The sequence below is a fragment of the Eutrigla gurnardus genome, assembly GCF_963514095.1.
Source record: "Eutrigla gurnardus genome assembly, chromosome: 3".
Classification (NCBI taxonomy): Eukaryota; Metazoa; Chordata; class Actinopteri; order Perciformes; family Triglidae; genus Eutrigla; species Eutrigla gurnardus.
The window spans coordinates 29,440,331-29,462,434 of NC_139917.1; the positions used below are offsets into that span (position 1 = coordinate 29,440,331).

The following is a 22,104-nucleotide window of genomic DNA, read 5'->3' on the forward strand; positions in this document are numbered from 1 at the left end:
GCAGTGTTTTTTTTTCTTCTTCCCTGCAGCCGCCGCTCTCAACGTCTCATCAGGAGAAAGCCTTCTTACCCAACATGCTTATCTCTCTCTGTGTGTGTGTGTTTGTGTGTGTGTGTGTGTGTGTGTGTGTCTGTGTGTGTGTGTGTGTGTGTGTGTGTGTGTGTATGTGTGTGTGTGTGTGTAAACCCCCTTACATGTGATAATGACAGCTGTAATGCCCGTCTGATATCTCCTCAGCTCTGGGACTTCAGTTGCATGTCTTGTATCTGTTTGTGTGTGTGTGTGTGTGTGTGTGTGTGTATTTGTGTGTGTGTGTGTGTGTGTATTTGTGTACAAGGACCTGAAAATGCACTTGGGATAGACATGCTTTAAACGCTCTTTGTGTGAATGCAGGGACGGGATAATCTTTAACGTGTGTGTGTGTGTGTGTGTGTGTGTGTGTGTGTGTGTGTGTGTGTGTGTGTGTGTGTGTGTGTGTGTGTGTGTGTGTGTGTGTGTGTGTGTGTGTGTGTGTGTGTGTGTGTGTGTGATATGAAGGTGTTGGGGATGAGATCTCCAATTATCACACTTTAATACCTTTTTTCCTGTTCACACATAAACACCTCAGAGTGGAGAGGAGAGTCGGGGAAGAAGTGAAAATATGGTGAGAGTCCGAAAAAAGAAAAAAAACTTTTATTCCGGAACCTTTTGTCGGTGCTGAACGCCAATAAATGGTACCGTGAATTTCAAAATAAAAGCGGGAACTATACGAGTGGCTTGTTGTGGTTGGTCCCAATAAAATGGTTTGCATGTTACGGGAAAGGTTGGCAAGTGTCTGTTCTTCTGGCAGACTGGGCTTTTTGGGAGGGAGGGGCAGGAGCTCAAACAGAGCGATGCTTAGATGAGCTGCTGAAGCACAGCCTGATGGGAGGATAAAGCGTTTTTTTGGGGGGTAAAGCATGCATGTAAACAGGTTCTAACCTGAAATACCAGAAAAGGAACATAAAAATTCAGATTAGGGAGCTTCCGTAATGCTGTTTCATAAATCGAGGGACGACTCAGCCTGTAAGGAGCAATTTGATTGGTTAACGCCTTTTATTGTGACGCAAAAGCTCCAAAAAAATCCAAATCAAGTGCCTTGTTTTTTATTTGTGTAGTTTATATTCATTACAAATACGAGTCTGCACCCGTTGTGTGACGCCTTAAAATGTACTCAAGATTCCCAGAGAATACACTGTATATTCCTGACAACTTTCATGATGAACACATGAACCGGTGTCTATAAACATATAAACACATGCATAGTCCTCCCTCTTATGGAGCTACATCACCCCCCCCCTCTCTCTCTCTCCCTCCTTTTGATCGTCCAGTATCTGCTGCATCAGCAAGGTGCCATGCAGCACGATGACATCATCTAACGGAGACCAGCGTGAGATGACTGACGCTATCCTCGGCCTGTCAGTCATCATCAACGCACTCTAGGAAAGCTGTGTTTATCTGCAGCTGTGACGGACTGAGTGTGTGTGTGTGGTGGCATGCGTTGCACGTCTGTTTGCTCTTTTATGTTTGCGAGGACCAGCTGTTTATAGTTAAACCATCCCAAGTAAATCTCAACCAGGCAGCAATCTTTGGTCCTTAATAGTGAAGCCAATGCTGAAGTAGCTTAAACTGTCACTCTCTCTGCTGGCCACCAGGGGGCGACTCCTCTCTGGTTGTATAGAAGTCTATGAGAAAATGGTCCTACTTCTCTCTGCTGGCCACCAGGGGGCGACTCCTCTCTGGTTGTATAGAAGTCTATGAGAAAATGGTCCTACTTCTCTCTGCTGGCCACCAGGGGGCGACTCCTCTCTGCTTGTATAGAAGTCTATGAGAAAATGGTCCTACTTCTCTCTGCTGGCCACCAGGGGGCGACTCCTCTCTGGTTGTATAGAAGTATATGAGAAAATGGTCCTACTTCTCTCTGCTGGCCACCAGGGGGCGACTCCTCTCTGGTTGTATAGAAGTCTATGAGAAAATGGTCCTACTTCTCTCTGCTGGCCACCAGGGGGCGACTCCTCTCTGGTTGTATAGAAGTCTATGAGAAAATGGTCCTACTTCTCTCTGCTGGCCACCAGGGGGCGACTCCTCTCTGGTTGTATAGAAGTCTATGAGAAAATGGTCCTACTTCTCTCTTGATGTTTTATCTCAGTAAACATTGTAAACATGAGTTTATGGTCTCAATCTCTAGTTTCAAGTCTTCTTCTTAGTGGAAGTAAAAACGCTGTTAATCAACAATACCTGTTTAAACTGTAGAATAATAAATTATTAAATAAAATGTAATTAAATATATGATTCCAATATGCTAACAGGAGTTTAGCTGTGTTTTAATAATAACAGATAATAAATACATTTATTTTCTGACATTTCTGTGTAACTCAACAGGTATGTTCTCTGAAATCGACATTTTTGTGTATTTAAAATAAAAACTCATCTTAACTTCTGCTGGTCACAGAGGACTCACTCATAGTTTGTTACCTGCTCATCTGTGCTAATTTGAAATTCTCGCTCCAGCTTTTGGTTTGATTGCAGGATTAATATTCCAGCAGGTAAATATATAGATTTGGCTGCGTGAACAGGATATCTGTGTGTATGCAGACGCGATCGACTGCAGATTATCATAGATTATTATAGATTATTATAGATTATTATAGACGGTTGTTGGAGACGTGAGATTATCTGACTATGAATGTGTCATTATCAGCTCTGCCACCAACCTGGTGGCCTCATGAAATGTGAATTTCTCAAATTGTGAAATGATTTATACTGCTGTAAGTTTGTATAGGGGTCAGTATTTGTAGTATTTGTTACTTTGGTTTATTATTTCTTTGAAAGAAGATTCAGATAGAAAGTCACTGAATGGATCCTTTGAAACCGTTAAAGGGAATTTTCTGCTCGTGTGTTTGTACGGTTCTGTATGTTTTTACAGTGTGTGTGTGTGTGTGTGTGTGTGTGTGTGTGTGTGTGTGTTATGGTTGGACGAGCGTCACAGGCTCATGAGCTGGCTGTGATCCCTGCTGGTGTGTACAGTTTGCACATGCTACAGTGTGTGTGTCAGCGTCGACGTGTGTGTACATTCGCGTTGACCCAGAATGTTGTGTTTTTTTTTCCTCCAGAGAAACGATTGGAGCTGAAACGTAGACGGGGTGGCCGGGCGTCCCGCAGGGTCTGTGGCCCGGAGAACGTTCCAGATCTGTGAGGATGCACCATCCGTAGAGGGTGTGTGTGTGTGTGTGTGTGTGTGTGTGTGTGTGTGTGTGTGTGTGTGTGTGTGTGTGTGTGTGTGTGTGTGTGTGTGTGTGTGTGTGTGTGTGTGTGTGTGTGTGTGTGTGTGTGGATCTCACTGATTAGCCTGACTGGCTGCTTATTCATGTACTGGTTAATGATGTTCCCAGAGCAACACAGACACACAGACTGTGGGGGGGGGGAGGAGGAGGAGGAGGAAGAAGAGGAGGAAGAGGAGGAGGAAGAAGAAGAGGAGGAGGAGAAGGAAGAAGAAGAGGAGGAGGAGGAAGAAGAGGAGGAGGAGGAAGAAGAGGAGGAGGAGGAAGAAGAGGAGGAGGAGGAGAAGGAAGAAGAGGAGGAGGAGGAGGAGGAGGAAGAAGAATAGGAGGAGGAGGAGGAAGAAGAGGAGGAGGAGGAAGAAGAACAGGAAGAGGAGGAAGAGGAGGAGGAGGAGGAAGAAGAGGAGGAGGAGGAGGAGAAGGAAGAAGAGGAGGAGGAGGAGTAGGAGGAAGAAGAAGAGGAGGAGGAGGAGAAGGAGGAGAAGGAAGAAGAGGAGTAGGAGTAGGGGGAAGAAGAAGAGGAGGAGGAGGAAGAGGAGGAGGAGTAGGAGGAAGAAGAGGAGGAGGAGCAGGAAGAAGAAGAGGAGGAGGAGGAAGAAGAAGAAGAGGAGGAGGAGGAGAAGGAAGAAGAGGAGGAGGAGGAAGAAGAACAGGAGGAGGAGGAAGAGGAGGAAGAGGAGGAAGAGGAGGAGGAGGAGGAGGAAGAAGAAGAGGAGGAGGAGTAGGGGGAAGAAGAAGAAGAGGAGGAGGAGTAGGAGGGGGAAGAGAAGGAGGAGGAAGAGGAGGAAGAGGAGGAGGAAGAGGAGGAAGAGGAGGAAGAGGAGGAGGATGAAGAAGAGGAGGAGGATGAAGAGGAGGAGGAAGAGGAGGAGGATGAAGAAGAGGAATAATTGACAGTAATAATCGAGGGAAAGAAAGAGAATGCATGTTTCCCTTTAATTCACCCAAAAGCAAATGACGATTTTTGATTCCATTTCTTATTTTGGGGACAAATAAAACAAAATTACAAATAATTAAATAATATTAATAATGATTTAACAGATGACTGTTCTTTAAAATCAAGAGCCTCCAACCGATTTTTGAAATAAACGTGAATATCTAACGTTTTCAATGCTGCACAGATTAGTGGAACAAAAGTAAGATTTTCCATCTTAAAACTGTTTGCATTCAAGAGAAATAAATAAAACAAGTTATTTTAAAGATGGAGGAGTAAAAAAATGATGAATTTAAAGTCATGCAATACTAAATAAAACGTGAAATTAGGGGAACATGTATGGACGATAAACGTGATATTTTAAATGTATATATAATATAAAGTGCTACTTAATTTAGCAATATTTAGCTAGAAGAAAACGTTTATACCTTCATCATTTCATGCTTTACACTCAAAAATCGTGAAATCTTAAACACAAAACAGTATTTAAAGTCAAATCTATTCATGAAGAAAAATAAAAGATACGCTACTGAATGTGAGAGTAACGTCACTCCAACGACGTGAAGCCTGAACTCTATATCATAGTTGAATAAACACGTTAGATTCATATGCAATACTTCAATAAATTATACATTTTCCTGCCGTGGGACTAATAAAGGATTATCTCAACGAACAAAGTTCAATCAATTTAACAATTTAATCAAACAGTTATTTAATCTATTCACGCTGACTCAACATGATGGAAACGCATTGTGTTAAATTTGACCCCCTCACGTTGAACTTATAAAATAAAATTAGACGGAAAATTTACATGTCATTGAAATTCTCCATGTCGACGTTTTTTGGGTGTAATTATTTTTCTTGTAGGAATAGTCCGATCATCGGTATTAAACCAAGCTGTTTAACAAAGTAAAAGCACAGAAGTATTTGTTAAATATATCAGTGTCGTGATATATTAATCTTTTTATTGAATTCATTATAAGTGAAGCTGCTGAGCTGGAGCCAAAAAGGTGCTACATCACTTCCTGTTGCAGCAGCGTGTCATATTTATACTTATAGTTATATATAAGACAGCAGGAGAATAAAAACGACGACGCTGAAGAATGAAGTACTTTGTGTTTTTATACTTCATATTTGCCTCTTTGGTTTGCAGTTACGAACGTTTTCTGACTATCTTTAGGATAGCCATTTGAAAACATCTGTTTGTGTATATATATATATATATATATACACATGTATATTATCTTTGCTTGACGGATTAAAGGGATATTCCGCCTGTTTTTGCTGTGCGGAGACTCTGCTGCCTTTGATTGCGTGTTACCTCTTATTGTTTAAGTCCTCCTGGGCGTTATAATCCACAGTTCTCTGTGTGTGTGTGTGTGTGTGTGTGTGTGTGTGTGTGTGTGTTTACATGTTTGTCCGTCTACATGGGTGTGTATCAGCTGGTGTGTGTGTGTGTGTGTGTGTGTGTGTTGCTGTATAGTCCCTCGGTGGCTGTTCCCCTGCTGTAGACGCCTGTTCTGGCGATAGCATTGTCTCCATGTCCAAAGACCTGCCGGCTGCCCTATTCCACCACGTCTTTATCATGCTAATACAGAGGGGGGAGGGGGGGAGGAGGGGGGGAGGGAGGGAGGGATGGCTCGGCAAACAGAGAGAGGAAAGGGAGTAATCTTTCCCCCCTTTTCCTCTCTCCGTCCTCGTCCTGTTCATTCTCACCACCTCCTCTGTTCTCCCTTCTCCCTCCCCCTTTACTTCCCTTTCTTCTCGTCCCCACACCCTCTTCATCTGCCGCTTTCTTATCTCTCCCCCCCCCCCCCCCCCCTTTACTTCTTTGATAATCCCTCCGAACATTGTCTTCATAATTACACACAACAATGATTCCCATCCTTGCAAGAGAAAATGTGCGCCCGTGCTCGGAGAATATTTCATAGACGAAGATTCAGTGTGTGAATTAATAACTTGGGGTCTCTGGTATGAGGTTGTGTGTGTGTGTGTGTGTGTGTGTGTGTGTGTGTGTGTGTGTGTGTGTGTGTGTGTGTGTGTGTGTGTGTGTGTGTGTGTGTGTTTGTGTGTGTGTGTGTGTGAAGGGGGGGGGGGGGAGCACATGGAGCCCAGTGTTGTTTTAACACGACTGTTACATTATGCATGCTGACAGCCCTGCCTGTCCCCATTAAAGGCCCATCTTGTTTCCCCATTATATCTGGTTTCTCTGTTAATAGAGCTCTTTGTGTGGCACTTCCCTTTTATACCGGCGGTTGTTACAACAGAAAGGTCAGCGTCGGTACAACCTGCCACGCCGCCGCCGCTACACACGCCGCCGCTACACACGCCGGATGATGACAACATGTTCAGGTCATCACAGGAGGCGTGTTCTTGTTTTGTGCTTCTTGGATTTTCCTTCTTTTCGTCATGTGTTAAAGCTGTAGGTAATAACTTTATTATAGGGCTAATTAACAATGTATAACTGCTTTTAAAGCTTAGTTACGTTTTGATTGTGCAAAATCCACTCTTCCTCCTCCTGGATGGAAACTCAAAAGATGTCTTTGGCCTAAATTGGTCTCTAGTTGGTGTGGAGATTTCGGTAGATAAAATACGTGTTTGCATTTTCCTCTCATTTGAATCTGGGGGCGCCAACGCAGGAACTTCTGCAACAAAAATTATAAAAATAAAGCACAGGGTGGAGAAGAGATGGCAGAAGTAATGATAAAAACTGGCGCAGTATTTTGGTGAATGATAAGCTCTCAAACTCACGATAATGGCCAATGCTTTGCCTAACCAAACTCCTCCTCCACCCAGACATCAGCGGACTCCTTTGAAACGTATTTGCGGTGCGTCTAAACTGGAGATTAAAATCATGAACTCATGTTTGCGATGTTTACTGAGATCATAAATCAAGTGCGAAGGTAATTTTGAAGACTTTTATGCAATCAGACTTCTTTTTACAACCAGAGGCGTTGCCCCCTGGTGGCCAGCACAGAGAATGCAAGTTTAAGGCACTTCAGCATTGGCTTTACTTTTCAGAACCGGAGGTTTCAACACACTCAAGTGCTTTAAATTGCCAAAACAAATCCTTAAAATATGAATCATGCTTTTGTTGCCTTGAGCGCATATTAATGACAAAACAAACCCACCAAAAAAACAAATGATACGTGTTGACAATGAAGAGTTTTCTGATAAATTGAAAATGAACGTTTTCCACTTATCTTCTTGAAAAGAGTTACAGATCGTCCAGAGCCAAATCCATTCTTTAAGATTTGCACGAGCAGACTAAACCCGTTATCAATCATTCACTTAGCGTCCCGCTTACAGCCCTATTGGCTGATTATTAATTGAACAACTTATGACCCTTTTTTTTATTAATGATTTGTCTTCCAACGATACATCAAAAACCCCGCTGTTAAATAAGCGCTTCCCTCATCTCGTCGGTCAGAGGCCGAACGGATAAAAATACTACAGGTTGAGTTGAACCACGTCCATGAATCTTTATTTTAGTACCCATAATTCTGTGGGTTTGAGGCACATCTTCATCCAGATCCTGCCCCAGCTAGAAAAAAAGATGCACATGTGTGTGTGTGATTATATTTGCATCGCATCCATCACGCGGTTTAACGTAGCTACTACTTAGAAATCCTCCATCATCACAAACGCTGCGGAACGACTTCATTATAATAACGGCAGGAAATAATATCCCTCTCTCTCTCTCTCTCTCTCTCTCTCTCTCTCTCTCTCTCTCTCTCTCTCTCTCTCTCTCTCTCTCTCTCAATGGTACCTTTTTGAGCCCCCCCCCCCCCCCCCTCGTCTGAGTCCGCCGTGTGCAGGCCTCTGCCAGTGATCCATGGATGGTAATGGCCATTCCTGCTGCTCCCACAGCACACGCCATTACTGCTGGAACACCCAGACGGAGGGCGACAGACGGGGAAGCGGAGAGGGAGAAGAGTGAGAGAGACGGAACGAGGGAAGATTTTTGGGTTTTCATGACATCGAGGCATAGTGTGTGCGTGTGTGTGTGTGTGTGTGTGTGTGTGTGTAGATGATTTTCACGGTGAGGATTAGAGAGGACCAGGTAAGATATCTTGTTTCCTGTGACCTGCTCATCCTGAGGTTTCCCACACTCATCACTTCACTCCATCACATCCTTCTTACTAAGATATAAAACATATAGACACACACACACACACACACACACACACACACACACACACACACACACACACACACACACACACACACACACACACACACACTCTCTCACACACACACACAAGGTTATATCACACACTTCCCATACCTTTAAATGTTGCCGAGCTGTAAATCAAATATCTCATTCATACTCTCACTTTCAGTCTATCTCTCTCTCTCTCTCTCTCTCTCTCTCTCTCTCTCTCTCTCTCTCTCTGTGTGTGTGTGTGTGTGTGTGTGTGTGTGTGTGTGTGTGTAATGCTATATTCCCGTCACACCGAGAACCTGAGAGATTGTGTGTGTTTCCTGTAACTCACTGTGGGTTATGATAACAACCGTTTCTCCTGTCAACAGCCCATAATGTCAGATTTACAGGGTTGCCCCCGGTAACCAGCCGGGCTGGCATGGCTGAGTGATTCTACAGCATCTGTCAGAGCCGGAGCCGCCATCTATCACACGCACACACACACACACACACACACACACACACACACACACACACACACACACACGTATATCTAATGCGTCTCACACACGTTTTCAGAACAGCGGCGTGAAATATCCAACAGCTCTCTCTTCTTTCGCTCCCCATCAGTTCTGGTTGTTTGTTCCAACAGCAGCTAAAGGAAGACGTTTCCGAGTGTAAAAAAGCATCTGAGTTATTTTCCAGTAATCAATGAATCTGATTCCAGCCCTCTCAATCGCCACTCACAGCTCATGATGCCCGTCTGCCCTTATCTTCCAACCAACACAATTGTTCTCTTGTTCTGTTTCTTTCATTCCTGTGTTTTTCTTTCTTTTTTTAAAATACAAATAGGCCTTTAATCGGAGGGGGAAGTCATATTTTTGGAACAAGTGACTGAGACTGTAATATTATTGATTAATTCATAATAACTCCTTGTAAGTAAGGAGTGACGTGAAAGGTTCCAATTTCCTAAACAGCATATTATTTATACACATTAATGCAAGTGGCCAGAATGTGTTTCCTACGGTTACGATGTCAGGTCAGCATGCATCTTCTCATCGCGTCCAGTTGAACTCTCGGGCAAATATTGCTGGTTCGTCCTCAGAGGAATTCTTGTCCTCGTCACTGAATCAGAAATGGAAACTCACATTAGACTGTCTGTGGTAGAAACGACCATGTTGCTGCTATATTTGACCTTAGATGACGTTATTTTAAATGTTGGCAATTATGGAGACTTATTTTTAGGGTCAAAGCCTGAAGATGGATGACCAGTTTGTCAGAAGCACCTGTCGGATCCGACGGAAGAGTTGAAGCTTTGGTCGTGTCCCCGAGATGACCTAAGCATGCAGTTTTTTTGGGGTCGTTTTTTGTAACCATGCCGGTGAATAGAAAAAGATAATGGTGTCAAAAACTCAAATAAGTTGAAAAGTGGGATGTTACCGAAAAATAAGTTTGTTTTTGTTTTTTTGCTGCAATTTTGTTACTTTTTATCGTAGAATTCTAATTTGTGTTTACATATACATAAAAACAAATGGATATTTATTGGGAAAACTGATCTATTGGCGATCCAAACTCCAGTTTAAAAGTAATTTGCTTGTCGTCAGACAAACCTTACAAACTTAACATGTCTTCAGACTTTAAAAAAATCATCATCATTATGTAGTTATTTTAGCATCCTTTTAATTCGTTTATCGCAATTAAAGCAATGTAGTTTACTTTGGGTTCATACCTGTAGTAAACCAGCCGATGTGTATCTTGAAAATATCTGAAAATATCAGTAATATAACGAGTAATGCAACCAATAACTTTTACCAAGGAATAAGTAAAGTCAAATTACTTCTTTTAAAGCAGCAATAAGTCAAATGTAATTTAATGAAGCTTCCTGAGTAACTTGTTCAACACATTTAAAGTTCAGATTCCCACTTTTTCTCCCGTTTGGTGTGGTGAAAAGGCAAAGCAACCAAACAGTAAAAAGTTCTGCCTTTCTACTCCATTAATGTGATCAAAGCTGCGTTTCCACTGTTTTTAAAAAAGCCTCGCTGTGAAACCTGGAGGACATGCGAGTCGGCTGCAATCACCACGTTCACATTCTGACTGGTTCTTATCACGCCACACTATTCTAGATCTGATCTTGATAGACTATTTTAATTCTTATCATAATAGACTATTTCATGCACCGATGCCTTTTTACTCCCGTGCAGCTGCGATGAGGTATAATTGGTTTGTTATGCACATATTCTCGGTCTGCCTCACCGTGCAGCGGACAGAATTTTATTGGGTTTTCTTCTTGTTGCCTTTTCTTCTCTCTTGTTCTTCCACTATTGTTCAAACGGCAGCGTTGGCCTACTTTCTTGCCATATCTTCAAACACAAGCCGAGTTGCTGCAGTGGTGGTGATCACTGATGATTGTCCACTGAAATACAACTGCTCTCTTTTGATCTCAAACACACAGTCGACACACCTGCAATGATAGGATGTCATGGGTTTCATATTCTCAGTTAAAAGTTAGACAGAGCCTCGATGAAAAGCTGAAGTGACTCAAAATTGCGTTCTCTGTGCTGGCCATCAGGGGGCGACTCCTCTGGTTGCAAAAAGAAGTCTGATCGCATGAAAGTCTACTTTATATGGTGCTTTTCACATATTTTTGACAACTCAAACATGTCAACATTCACCCATTCACACAAACACATTCACCCACTTTCATTTCAAGCATTTCGGGGTTCAGTAACTTGCCCAAGGGCACGTCGGCATGCGGAAGATTCCAACCCACGGACTTTCGTTTGGATGACCCGCTCTATCTGAGCGGTCGCCAGTGTTCATGGAAGCATGATGTCCGTTTTGAAAATGATGGTCCAATTTAGAGTAAAATAGACGATAACGAAGGGGATGCTTTAGGGGGCGTGGCTACCTTGTGATTGACAGGTCGCTAAGATGACTTTAACACTTAGCTGTAAAGTTGATCTTGAACTATGAAGCTAACTTTGTTAGCAGCATCACACCAGAATCCAGATGGATCTAGATCTAGTTAGGTTGGTGCTCGTTGTGCCATGAGTTCACCAGATCCACCCGTCGCTCCTCCACAGTCCAAATATGGTCACTTCCTTCCACTGGTTGCACAAATTCAGAGTTGGCGATGGACAAAATGCCAAACTTGAGGCTTCCGAACCGTACAGCACAAACCAAAGGGTGACGTCACCATGACTACGTCCACTTCTTATATGCAGTTTATGGGATAGTTGGTCACCATGTTCTGCCTTCTGTTTTTCACTTTCAGTCTCTCAGCTGGTCTCTGGCTCCCGTTATTGTGAGAGTGATTCTCCGGGATGTTTGGCTGCCCTGGTCGACCTCCGTAGAGTCGGATTGCACCCCGCGGTGCCATATTATTTCCACTTTCACTTCTATGTCACTTCAACTTCAACCCTTCCACCTCACCTTCAGCTCCCATGCAATATTTCACATTAAACAGCCCCACATTTTATTCCGTGGAGATATTAGTGTGGAAAAGTGGTCAAGACATTTTCTCTTTTTTGTTTTAGCTCTCACACTCTGAACTTCACCAACGAGCCTTTTGTAGTAAGCTTGTTTCGTTTTAATATTGATGGAGACACAATGTCTGTGTTCAAACACTTAATTTTCTGCATTGGATTTTTTTGTGTAATTTAAGCAGGAAATTATTTAATTTATGTAAAGTCTTCCCCAGAGAGAGACGGTGTGAACGCAGACATGTCGAGAATTGGACGCATAAAAAATAAATAAAAATAAAACAGATCTGCACAGCAACTTAATGGACTATTCCCCCCTGAGCTTTATTTAAAAAGCTTGAGTGAAGGAGAGTTGAACAACGCCACGTTTGAAGGAGGACTTTTGTCCATCCAGATGTAAAATGTGTGAATGTTGTCTGTTGAGGGAAGTTAAGTGAAATGTTTATGGTGAACCTTTAATTAATAAGGTAACATGTGGAAAAACACATGAAAATAGGTTAATTTATTTAATACAGATTGAAAAAAAGCAACACCTTTTTTTTTTACATACCTTACAGGTAACTAATTAAAGTGGCCTATAAGTCACCAGTAGGGGGATTTCACTAAATGTATACTGTGCAAATGAACACATAATTTAACCCCCATAAATCTAGATCAATTACCGTTTTGCTCATATATTAATAAGCATTTATGGAACATATATGCATGCAAACATAAGCTTAATGACATATGAATTAATATAACTTTAGTCAGGACAGACTCAAACTCCCCTAATGCTCCTCAAACATGGTACAACCAGGAAGTATAAATACACATGAAATCCCCTGAAAAAACTTTTGCCCGAAGACCAGGAGGAAGGTGAGGAGTGAAGGTAAGTCGATACACGAATACACGGATTGGTTAGCATTAATTCTCAAACCATCAAACATTAGACGGCTTTCCTGCTTGTTGTAGTGGTTCAAGTGCCAGCTGAGCCGGTGGTTAGCAGCTAATGGTGCTAACACTGTAATTCAGAGCATATCGATGGCCTCCACATGGCTTAGCAGCTAATGGTGCCAAATGTGCTAATGCTGTAATTTGGTGCATATATACGGCCTCCACACTGCTCTGAGCAATTAGTGGTTAGCATTAGTTAGCAGCTAATGGTGCTAAAAGGCACAAGCAGTTGCCCCAGAAAGTATCGAGAAGCTCTGATAACAACACACACAGAGGGCAGAACAACTTCTCTGCTCAGGTAGATGTTACCTATAATCCACTCTATATACTTTACCAAATAATTGACTGCTATATTAACATCACTGTATGTCGTAACTCGTATCAATTTGCACTTTTTTAAAGTACATTTTACTGCTGTCATATCGAATTCAACTCACTTGCTACTGTCGAGTACATTGATTTACCACTAAACTGAATATTTGTGAAGATGTTAAGTAAACGCTACTTCATTATAGATAGAAGTTATATTTAATCGTGTTTCTAAGACTTGTTTTTAAAAAGAAAGATGAATTTACACTCGTTTGAGTGAAAAAGACTCCTATGAGAGGCTTTCACTTAATATACTGAGGATTTATGAGAATCTACTGGCAAAGGGGAATATAACGGTGATATGTTTATTTTCATTCGTGTATTATCACCTGAAAAACGTCATCGTGTTTTCCGTGACCTTAGAATGAGCTATTTATTTCTACAGAATGAATGGAGTTAGACAGGGGCCACCGTGTTGCACCGGCTTGTTTCCATAGCAGCAGACAGTCATGTTTTAAATTCGTTTTGGTGCATTTAAATAACTCATCCTGCATTGGTAATATGCTGTGTGTGTGGACACTGTTGTTTTTAATCTGGTTAACTTAGTTCACATATGTGATTAAAACATTACAGTGATTATGAAGTTATCTGCATAAAGCAAGTGAGAGTCAAACTATCACACGGACTCATGTTATAACAAATCGCAGGACTTACGTTTCACCAGAGCTGGTCCGGCTCTAAGTAGCACCTCACAGTCTGACACCAAACCAAATTGAGGGATGCTCTCTTGTCTAATGGCGCATGGGCGGATTAAAACGTGCTTACTCAGCATTTTCAGCTTCATTAGCAGTGGCTGTAAAACATTTAAATATGAGTAATTTACTCTTCCCACACAATTAACTTATTACAGAAATCAATTAATGTGTGTATATATATATAAATGCTAGTAATCTCTGAATTATAATATTACAATGTGGAAATTATGATTACTATGTAGAAGTTAATTTCATATTTTTTACTGTACCACAAAGTATATTTTTGTCAGTGTATCGTCGTCACCAATGCAGTTAGCTACGGTGACTTTAACACTTTAATACGGCTGACCGTGGCCTTGCAACTGTCGCTACGACGCTATCAACACAGTTAGCTGCTAAGATGAGTTTGACACTTAGCTTCAAAGTTCAACTTGAATTATGAATCTAACTTTGTTCTAAGCTTCACACCAGAATCCAGATGGATCCAGATCCAGTAAGGTTGCTGCTTGTGAGTCAGATCCACCCGTCGCCCCTCCGCTGTCCAAATATGGTCACTTCCTTTGACTGGTTGCATTAATTCCAAATTGATAATGGCCAAAATGCTCAACACCGATGAGTGACATCACGCCACGACTACGTCCACTTTGTACAAACATACGTACATTTGACCAACGTGAGGGTCCGGGCCTCGATGCGGGAACAACTCCAGCCCATAACAATGGACGAGTCGGTGTGTGTGTGTGTGTGTGTGTGATATGTCATGATGTGTTATGTTAGGCAGTGCCCCTCTGACAGCTCATGTCAATAGGTGGGTGATACAGCTGTCATCATATTGTGGTGTGAATGAGCTTGGCTCGACTGTGTGTATTTGCTGTGTGTGTTAATGTGTGTGTGTGTGGTTCCAGACGGAAGCCCAGAGGACAGATGGTGGGTTCAGACGCAGACTGACACACCGTAACCAAGCGATTACACACTCAATGACTCCCCCTGAACAGAGGGAGGGAGGGGGAGAAGAGGGGGGGAGACAGAAAGAAAGAAAGAAAGGTAAAGAGGGTGGGATTGGATCAATGCACTGGAAGTTGGGTGTCAAGTTTGTAATTTGCAAAGGAAATGTTTTCTTTTTTTAACGGGGAAAGAACAAGAAGTTTGAGTCGGACATAAATAAAACAAGGTGAAATGAAAGAGAGGGTGAGGGAAGAGAGAGGGGGAGTAATGGATGGATAGAAAGACGGCGGTCTTTAGGGACTCCGGATTACATGATAGCCAATTAGAGAGAAGGATGTTGGAAACTCCCCTGATGAAACTGATATGTGATTGGTTGGGGGTTTATTATGCTCAGCTAGCTATCGCTGCCTCTTTAATACACTCAGATGCGTTTGGTGGACAGTCACAGATCAGATTTTGGTAATCTTAAACTGCCGGTGTTTGCTTCGCTTGCTTTTTTTCCGGCACGTGATACCGTGGTGTTGTGAGCCGGCTTCACCAACGTGATTTATTCCAATAGTGTGCAGATGTGAGGAGAAGACACCAGATTTCTTTTTAAGGTGGATCATAACCTCTGCCCATAAGAAGCACTGTTTACAGCAGCGAGCCAAACACACACACACACACACACACACACACACACACACACACACACACACACACACACACACACACACACCACCCGAGTCTAGCCCGACCCAGGTCAGGTCAAGCAGGATCATGGGAAACCATTCCTGTGGCCCTTCTCACCTTTTTCATCTCAGAGCGTCTCAAAAACATCCCAGACATCGTGCTCTCTGCCCTCCTCCTCCTCCTCCTCCTCCTCCTCCTCTTCCTCTTCTTTTCCCTCCGTCGTCAAGCAGACCAGCTCTCAAACACTTTCAAGTTAAACTTTCCCTCTTTTTGTTTTCTTCTGAAACGAGACAGACGATTTCAGTTTTACAATAATAAATATTGCCAAAATTAATAAATAAAATTCCTCATTTCAATACTTACAACTTGCTAACATCTTCAGAAAATTATGAAAATCAAAATCCGGGTTTATGCTTCAGGTACTTGACAACCTAAATAACCCATTAAATAAAACATGCCCCCCCCCCCCCTTTATACATCCAGAATACATAAAAAACAATGGGAAAATAAAATAAAAAAATCTCTAACATTAGCAGCAAAACATCAACCATTTTAGGTACATTTTGTTTGTGTGAACAGGACATTGAAAACATATCTTCATGTTAATTTTATGTTCGTCTATTTTCCCCCATTACATTAGGAAAGTCACTGAATATCAAGCCTCTTTTGTTAAACATTGAATGAGGTTGAGTTGACCCCGAGGATAACAGTAGGGTTAAGCTGGGGGTTTTTGTATTAAAAGATTTGAGAAAACGTATATTTTGATACGCACAGGGAGAATTGTCGTGCGGTAATTTGAGAAAACTGGACATTGGATGAAGCTGGGTTCAAAATTCTTGTTTCCTTTATTCAGCATCAACTGTTTTTACAGGAATGTTGGATGTCTCTCAGGTTCATGAATTAATAAAAATACTAACAAACATCATCACGTTATTAGTAATAAAATGTTCTATGGATGATGTGGAAGGTTTTCTCTTTAAGTGCTACAATTACCATGTTTTAAGGAATAAAATGTTCTATAAATCAGAATAAAGTAAATAAGGTAGATGGTTTGCTGTTTATAAGTCCTACTGAAGTCTTGAAAGGTATGAATTTAAATGTTTTATCCATTAATATAACACTAGCGTTAGCATTAGCAAGCCTTTTAAAGCAAAACGTGGAGGTTTCCCTTTAAGAGCCGTGATGAGAGTACGAGAGGGGCCTTCCCCTCCTTTCATGTGTTGCTGCAGAACGATGGTGAAACTTTTAAATCCGACCTCCGCGTGGACTTCTGAAGCCGTCGGAGCAGATATTTACAGATTGAGGGATTAGGAAGATAGCTCTTATTAAAAACCCAGTCCTCCTCATTTGACTGTCATTCTGTTTAATCGTCACTAAACGGACTCATTAAATTCCTCCTCTAAAGTGTTTCCCTTCAAACGCCGGCGCTTTGATGACACACACGCCGGCGTTGATACACAGCGGCGCTGCGCTGACCCGAGTCTGGTGAGGAGACGTTTATCAAATGTAATTTATCAAGTTTCTAATGCGACCGGAACTTGTGATGCAGTTAATTCTCCGAGAAGGATTAGCTGAGTGTCTCTGAGTGTGTTTGAGTGCTGTAGTGAAAAGGGCATGAATTATGAAATATGTACTTTTTTTGCCTGATCATTTAATAAATTAAAAGTATGTGCCACAGTCGTATCAAATGAAATCCAAGAGGAACTGACCTCAAAGAAGGTGGCAGTCTGAATTTGTCTTTTGACTTTTCGGCGTTAGGAATGACAACAGTCCATCGATTTAACACGCTGCTTTGGTCCAGACTGAAATACTTGAGGGATTTCCATGAAACTTTGAACAGACGATCATGGTTTCCAGAGGATAAATCATAGACCAATAAGACCTGAAAAAATGGCTGAGTGTGAGAGATCTTGAATTTGTATAAATATGGATGGGACAGCACTTTGCTGTGAAACCCCCCCCCCACAAAACAATTTTGCTGTGATTTAATTGCAATAAGAGATAAAAAAAAAATAATGCAGAAATAACGACATGATGACGACTTGTAAAAAGTCCAAAGTCGTGGTTTGTTAGTTCTGTCTGCAAAACGACAACCAAACAACTTTTAAAATGCTTGTTTTCTGAATGGAGTTCTGCTCGATCGGGGCTAGGCTGTGCTAACAGCGTAGCTGCTCCATAAATGCTTAAAATAACGTCATCTAGACCTGAATACAGCAGTGACATTACCGTCTATGTGGTATACACATTTCTACACAGTTTCTGTACTCGTATCAGGAGTTATAAGTGTTTTTTTTCTTTGTGAGTGCCGTCTCTAATATAGTAAATTATACATTCGAACTGTATCTTTTAATAACGGAGGCCTCTGGTGCTCCTCCTTCCCCCCGTTCCTTCTAGCTCTCCTCAAATATGACTCAAACCTCTCCTCCCCCTCCTCACCCGCTCTCCTGAAAAACGGGTCGTTGACGGTTAATAGATTTAGCCACTATACCGGTGGAGAGACAATGAGAGAAGCATCAATTTATCCACCGTTTAACTGCTCCAATCTAACCTCCGTAAACTCATCCGGTGGAACTCATTTCTGTGTTTCCTCGCCAATCTGAAAAGCTATCATCTCGCTAATCTCGGGCTTTCAATTCGCCGGGGGGACGAGGGAGGAGAGGGGAGGGAGGAGGAGGGGGGAGGAGGACCGATGCCGGATCTCGGAGATGATCTGTTAGCCTGGCGTAAATGTTTATAACACGGGGCAATCTCCAGGGTTTATACGTTGATGCGCATGCACACGTGCACATCCGGTGATGCTCTCTCTCTCGCCCTCTCTCTCTCTCTCCCTCTCTCTCTCCGGGGCATTTATAGGGATGTGAAAGCTGTTATTGGGCAGGTCAGTGGAGTGGAACTGTCAGATAATAGGCTAGTTACCGTGGCAGCACATGAATGAGGGATGGAACGGAGGAGGGAGACAGAGAGAATAGAAACGCTCAACTCGCTCCTTAATCAGACAGTAAACTGGAAATCTGGGGAGTTTAGACTCCCCGCTGAAGCAGAGGGAGGGGGGGGGGGAGGGGGGGGGTAAAGGAAGAGCAAACTGAGAGAGAGCGAGAGAGAGGGAATGACAAAGGGAGGAGGATGGGGGGGAAATGTGAATGGGCACGGAGGTAAAGGTACAGAGAGGCGGCTTATTACCATTCTCGGGGAGCCGGGTGTTTATTTCTCTATTTGGAAACGCCGGCTCCATTACCCAGAGTTCAACAGGAGCGGGCCGAGGTGCGGCTGCATCAAGGTCACGCTAATCACACAGGCGAATGGGAAGAAAGAAAGAAGGGAGGGGAAACAAATTATGTAATGCATCCCCTCGGCTGCTGTTGCCCCTCCATCCTTCGCCATTTCCTACCTGTCTCCCCCCCCCCCTCCTCCTCCTCCTCCTCCTCCATCTCGCCCTCGTGCCGCCGTCCACGGGGAGCAGACCTCTTCAGGTCGTCTCCCACTTTCTCTGATGGAGAATGACGCTTGTTTGTGTGTCTGTGTACTTCATTGTTTGAAGCGTTGGCGAAGCAAGTCTACTTCGTTTCATATCTGCACTTGTTTTTGTCGGTGAGAACCAGAAGGAACCGGTTTGCATTGCACCTTAGGAGATATATATATTTTTTTTAAATGTTATTGTATTTTGGTGGTCTGACAGTAATATGAGGCCATCTCGGCTCCATCATCAAACAACGTGAAAGTGAAACTAAGCAGGTGGACGCCTTTTGCAAGCTTTCCCCACGTTCTCAGATTCTAAAAGCCCCTGCATGGGGCTGTAATACTCGATAGGGCAAAAGTTAACGCTGAAGCGAGCAACTCTTGACATAATCATTAATACGCAGTACTTTCGGCATCCTTTTTTATCTGTTTATCGCAATTAAATCTCAGCAAATTTGTTTAATTTGGGTTCAGTAAACCAGCCGATGTGTATCTTGCTATTCACAGTGAATCCACCTCTGGGACTTCACAACATATATTCCCATCATAGAATAAGCATGATTTGTTAGTCGAGGAAAAAAGCCAGTTTAGACCAGATTGAAGCGCCAGAAACGGAGGGAAAAAAGGTGCAATTTGAATAAAATGTGTCTGCATGACTGTGAACGTGACCTCAGAACCCCCTTTTTGACCTCGAGCTCAAGCAGCATTGTTCTCACCAGCTCCAACACACAAACACTCAAAACAAGCCGGGCGTGATTGCAGCCCTCAATCATCGGCGTGTGAAGGTATCTGGTATTCAGATAAGAAAAAAGCACACATGACTCCACGTGGTGTTGTAATAATCACAGATGCTTTTGATGTACCTGGACTTGGAGAAAAAAAGGCTCTCAACAGGGCTGCTCTCCAAAATGCTAATCTCTCAAAGGTAGTGAGGAGGAGGAGGAAGAAAGGAACGAGGAGAGTGTGAGCGAGGAAGGAAATGGAGGAAGGTGGAGAGCGGCGTTGGAAGAGGAGATCAGTGGGAAGGAGGAGAGTGGAGGGCAGAAATGGGAAAATGAATGAGAGGAAAAATGATAAGAACTCTTGCTTTTGAACTTGAGGAGCTTAATTTGAAATGTCAGGGCTACCCTTCCTCCCACCTCCCCCTCCTCCTCCTCCTCCTCCTCCCACCACTCCTTCTCCTCAGGAGTCCCTGTTGTGCAGTAGTGTGGATTAAAATAATTAAACAGGCTCTGTTTTAATTAAGACAATAAAGCCGGGGGTCTCTAGGTAAGACCTGGGAGAGGGAGGGAGGGAGGGAGGGAGGGAGATGATAAAGTGGTCTAACGAGAGAGGCGGGATGATAGGAGTTACAGAGGGAGATCCATTATCTTCATTACTTATCTATCTTGTCCATTTCTAGGCATGCGATTGCATTATCACCCTCTACTTAGGAGTGTTTGTGCTGGTCCTCCATGTACCAACACCCGTGTGTGTGTGTGTATACGTGTGTATACGTGTGTATGTGTAATAGCTAAGGCCTGTATGTGAGCATGAATGTATAAATGCATTTATATTGCTTTTCCCTCCACCCCTGATGTGTGTTTGTGCGTGTGTGTGTGTTTGTGTTTGTGTGTGTGTGTGTGTTTGTGCGTGTGCATCTTTATTTCGTCTTCCCTCTCGGCCCGCTAATGAAATATTTATTTATTTCTCAGAGCGAGGGCGCCGGGTGGCGAGGAAACTCAAATGAAATGTCATATCTCATTGTGTCTCCCCCCGTGAGGAGGGGGGGGGGGGGGTGGGGGGGAGAGACAGAGGAACAAGAATTGCTGCTGAATTATATACAGCGGATTCAGAGGGGAGTGATTACAGGATGGAGAGGGAGGGGATCTGAAGAGTGAAGACGGTGAGACAAACAAGTCATTCGTCTCCCATCACTTAATGTGTGTGTGTGTGTGTGTGTGTGTGTGTGTGTGTGTGTGTGTGTGTGTGTGTGTGTGTGTGTGTGTGTGTGTGTGTGTGTGTGTGTGTGTGTGTGTGTGTGTGTGTCGCGGTTCCTCGGCCTCCGACGTTGAACTCTGTTTGCTGAAGCGCTGAAGAAAGCTGGAATAGTGTTTTAACACGGCCCATCTAAACGTACCGGGGGACCAGACACCGCTTATCTAGTAGTGGCTTTTATCACTGTACAGAAAACACACACACACACACACACACACACACACACACACACACACACACACACACACACACACACTGGGCATGTGCAGAGATTAGGACTTCTTCTGTGGCGTCACATGACAGATGTAAATGCGGCAGTAGGCTACTTTCGAGGTAGCCTCACTAGCTTCCATAAACTGCACGTAAGAAGTCGACGTCGCCATGGTGACGTCCCCCTTTGGTCTGTGGACTAAGTTTTTTTTTTTTTTTAAGCTTCAATTTTGACATTTTAACCTTCGGCATCTTGGAGTCTTTTGGCATCGCCATCTTGGAATTTTTGCAACCAGTGAAAGGAAGTGACCATATTTGGACTGCGGAGGAGCGACGGTTGGATCTGACGAACACGAGCAGAGTCCTGCCCCTAGCCAATCATAGCGTAGCATAGTTCCACTCTGAGGGTCATACACTGTAAATAGACTAAGAATCGGACGTTATCTTCGTGACATCACCCGCCGGTTTGTGGACTTTACGGTTTTGAAGCCTCTAGATAAGCATTTTAACAGTCGCCCTTTTGGATTCTTTTTGCAACCAGTGAAAGGAAGTGACCATATTTAGACTGTGGAGGAGTGATGGGTGGATCTGACAAACACGATTGGCAGACCAGCACCGTTAAGTTTTAGTAGCTGACTGTATTGGTAGCCGTGGTAGCGAGGGTTGCTAGGCCGCGGTAGTGACGCCATGGTAACAGTATTGAGCCTCCCTCTAGCCCTGCATGAACCCAGTTGCGTTGAATGGGATCTCCAGTGGGTTTAGTCCAATCAGATCGCAGCTCATTGGTAAACACCCTCTCAGAGCGTAGGTGGGTCTAAAATTAGTCATGATTTTCCCCCGGAGCACGGTTTAATATCACACCTGCTAGACCAGCCCACGTGATGAGAGGGGGGTCAGGGTCTGTGGTCCCTTGAGAGTTTCCCAACATGGCTGCATCGTCTCCCGGAGCCTTTTTTTCTCACGACCCCCCCCCCGTGTCGGCGCC

General features: G+C 43.3%; 1 protein-coding gene across 1 annotated transcript in view; it reads left to right on the forward strand.

The window, feature by feature from the left end:
* The window catches only part of LOC311008635 (piggyBac transposable element-derived protein 4-like), a 75,249-nt gene extending 71,490 nt beyond the window's left edge, over positions 1-3,759 (forward strand). Inside the window, exon 7 of the mRNA XM_084002409.1 lies at positions 3,449-3,759. Coding sequence (XP_083858535.1) covers positions 3,449-3,625 — 177 coding nt within the window. The 3' untranslated portion in view covers positions 3,626-3,759. The remainder of the gene's footprint in view (positions 1-3,448) is intronic.
* Positions 3,760-22,104: the final 18,345 nt, after the last annotated feature.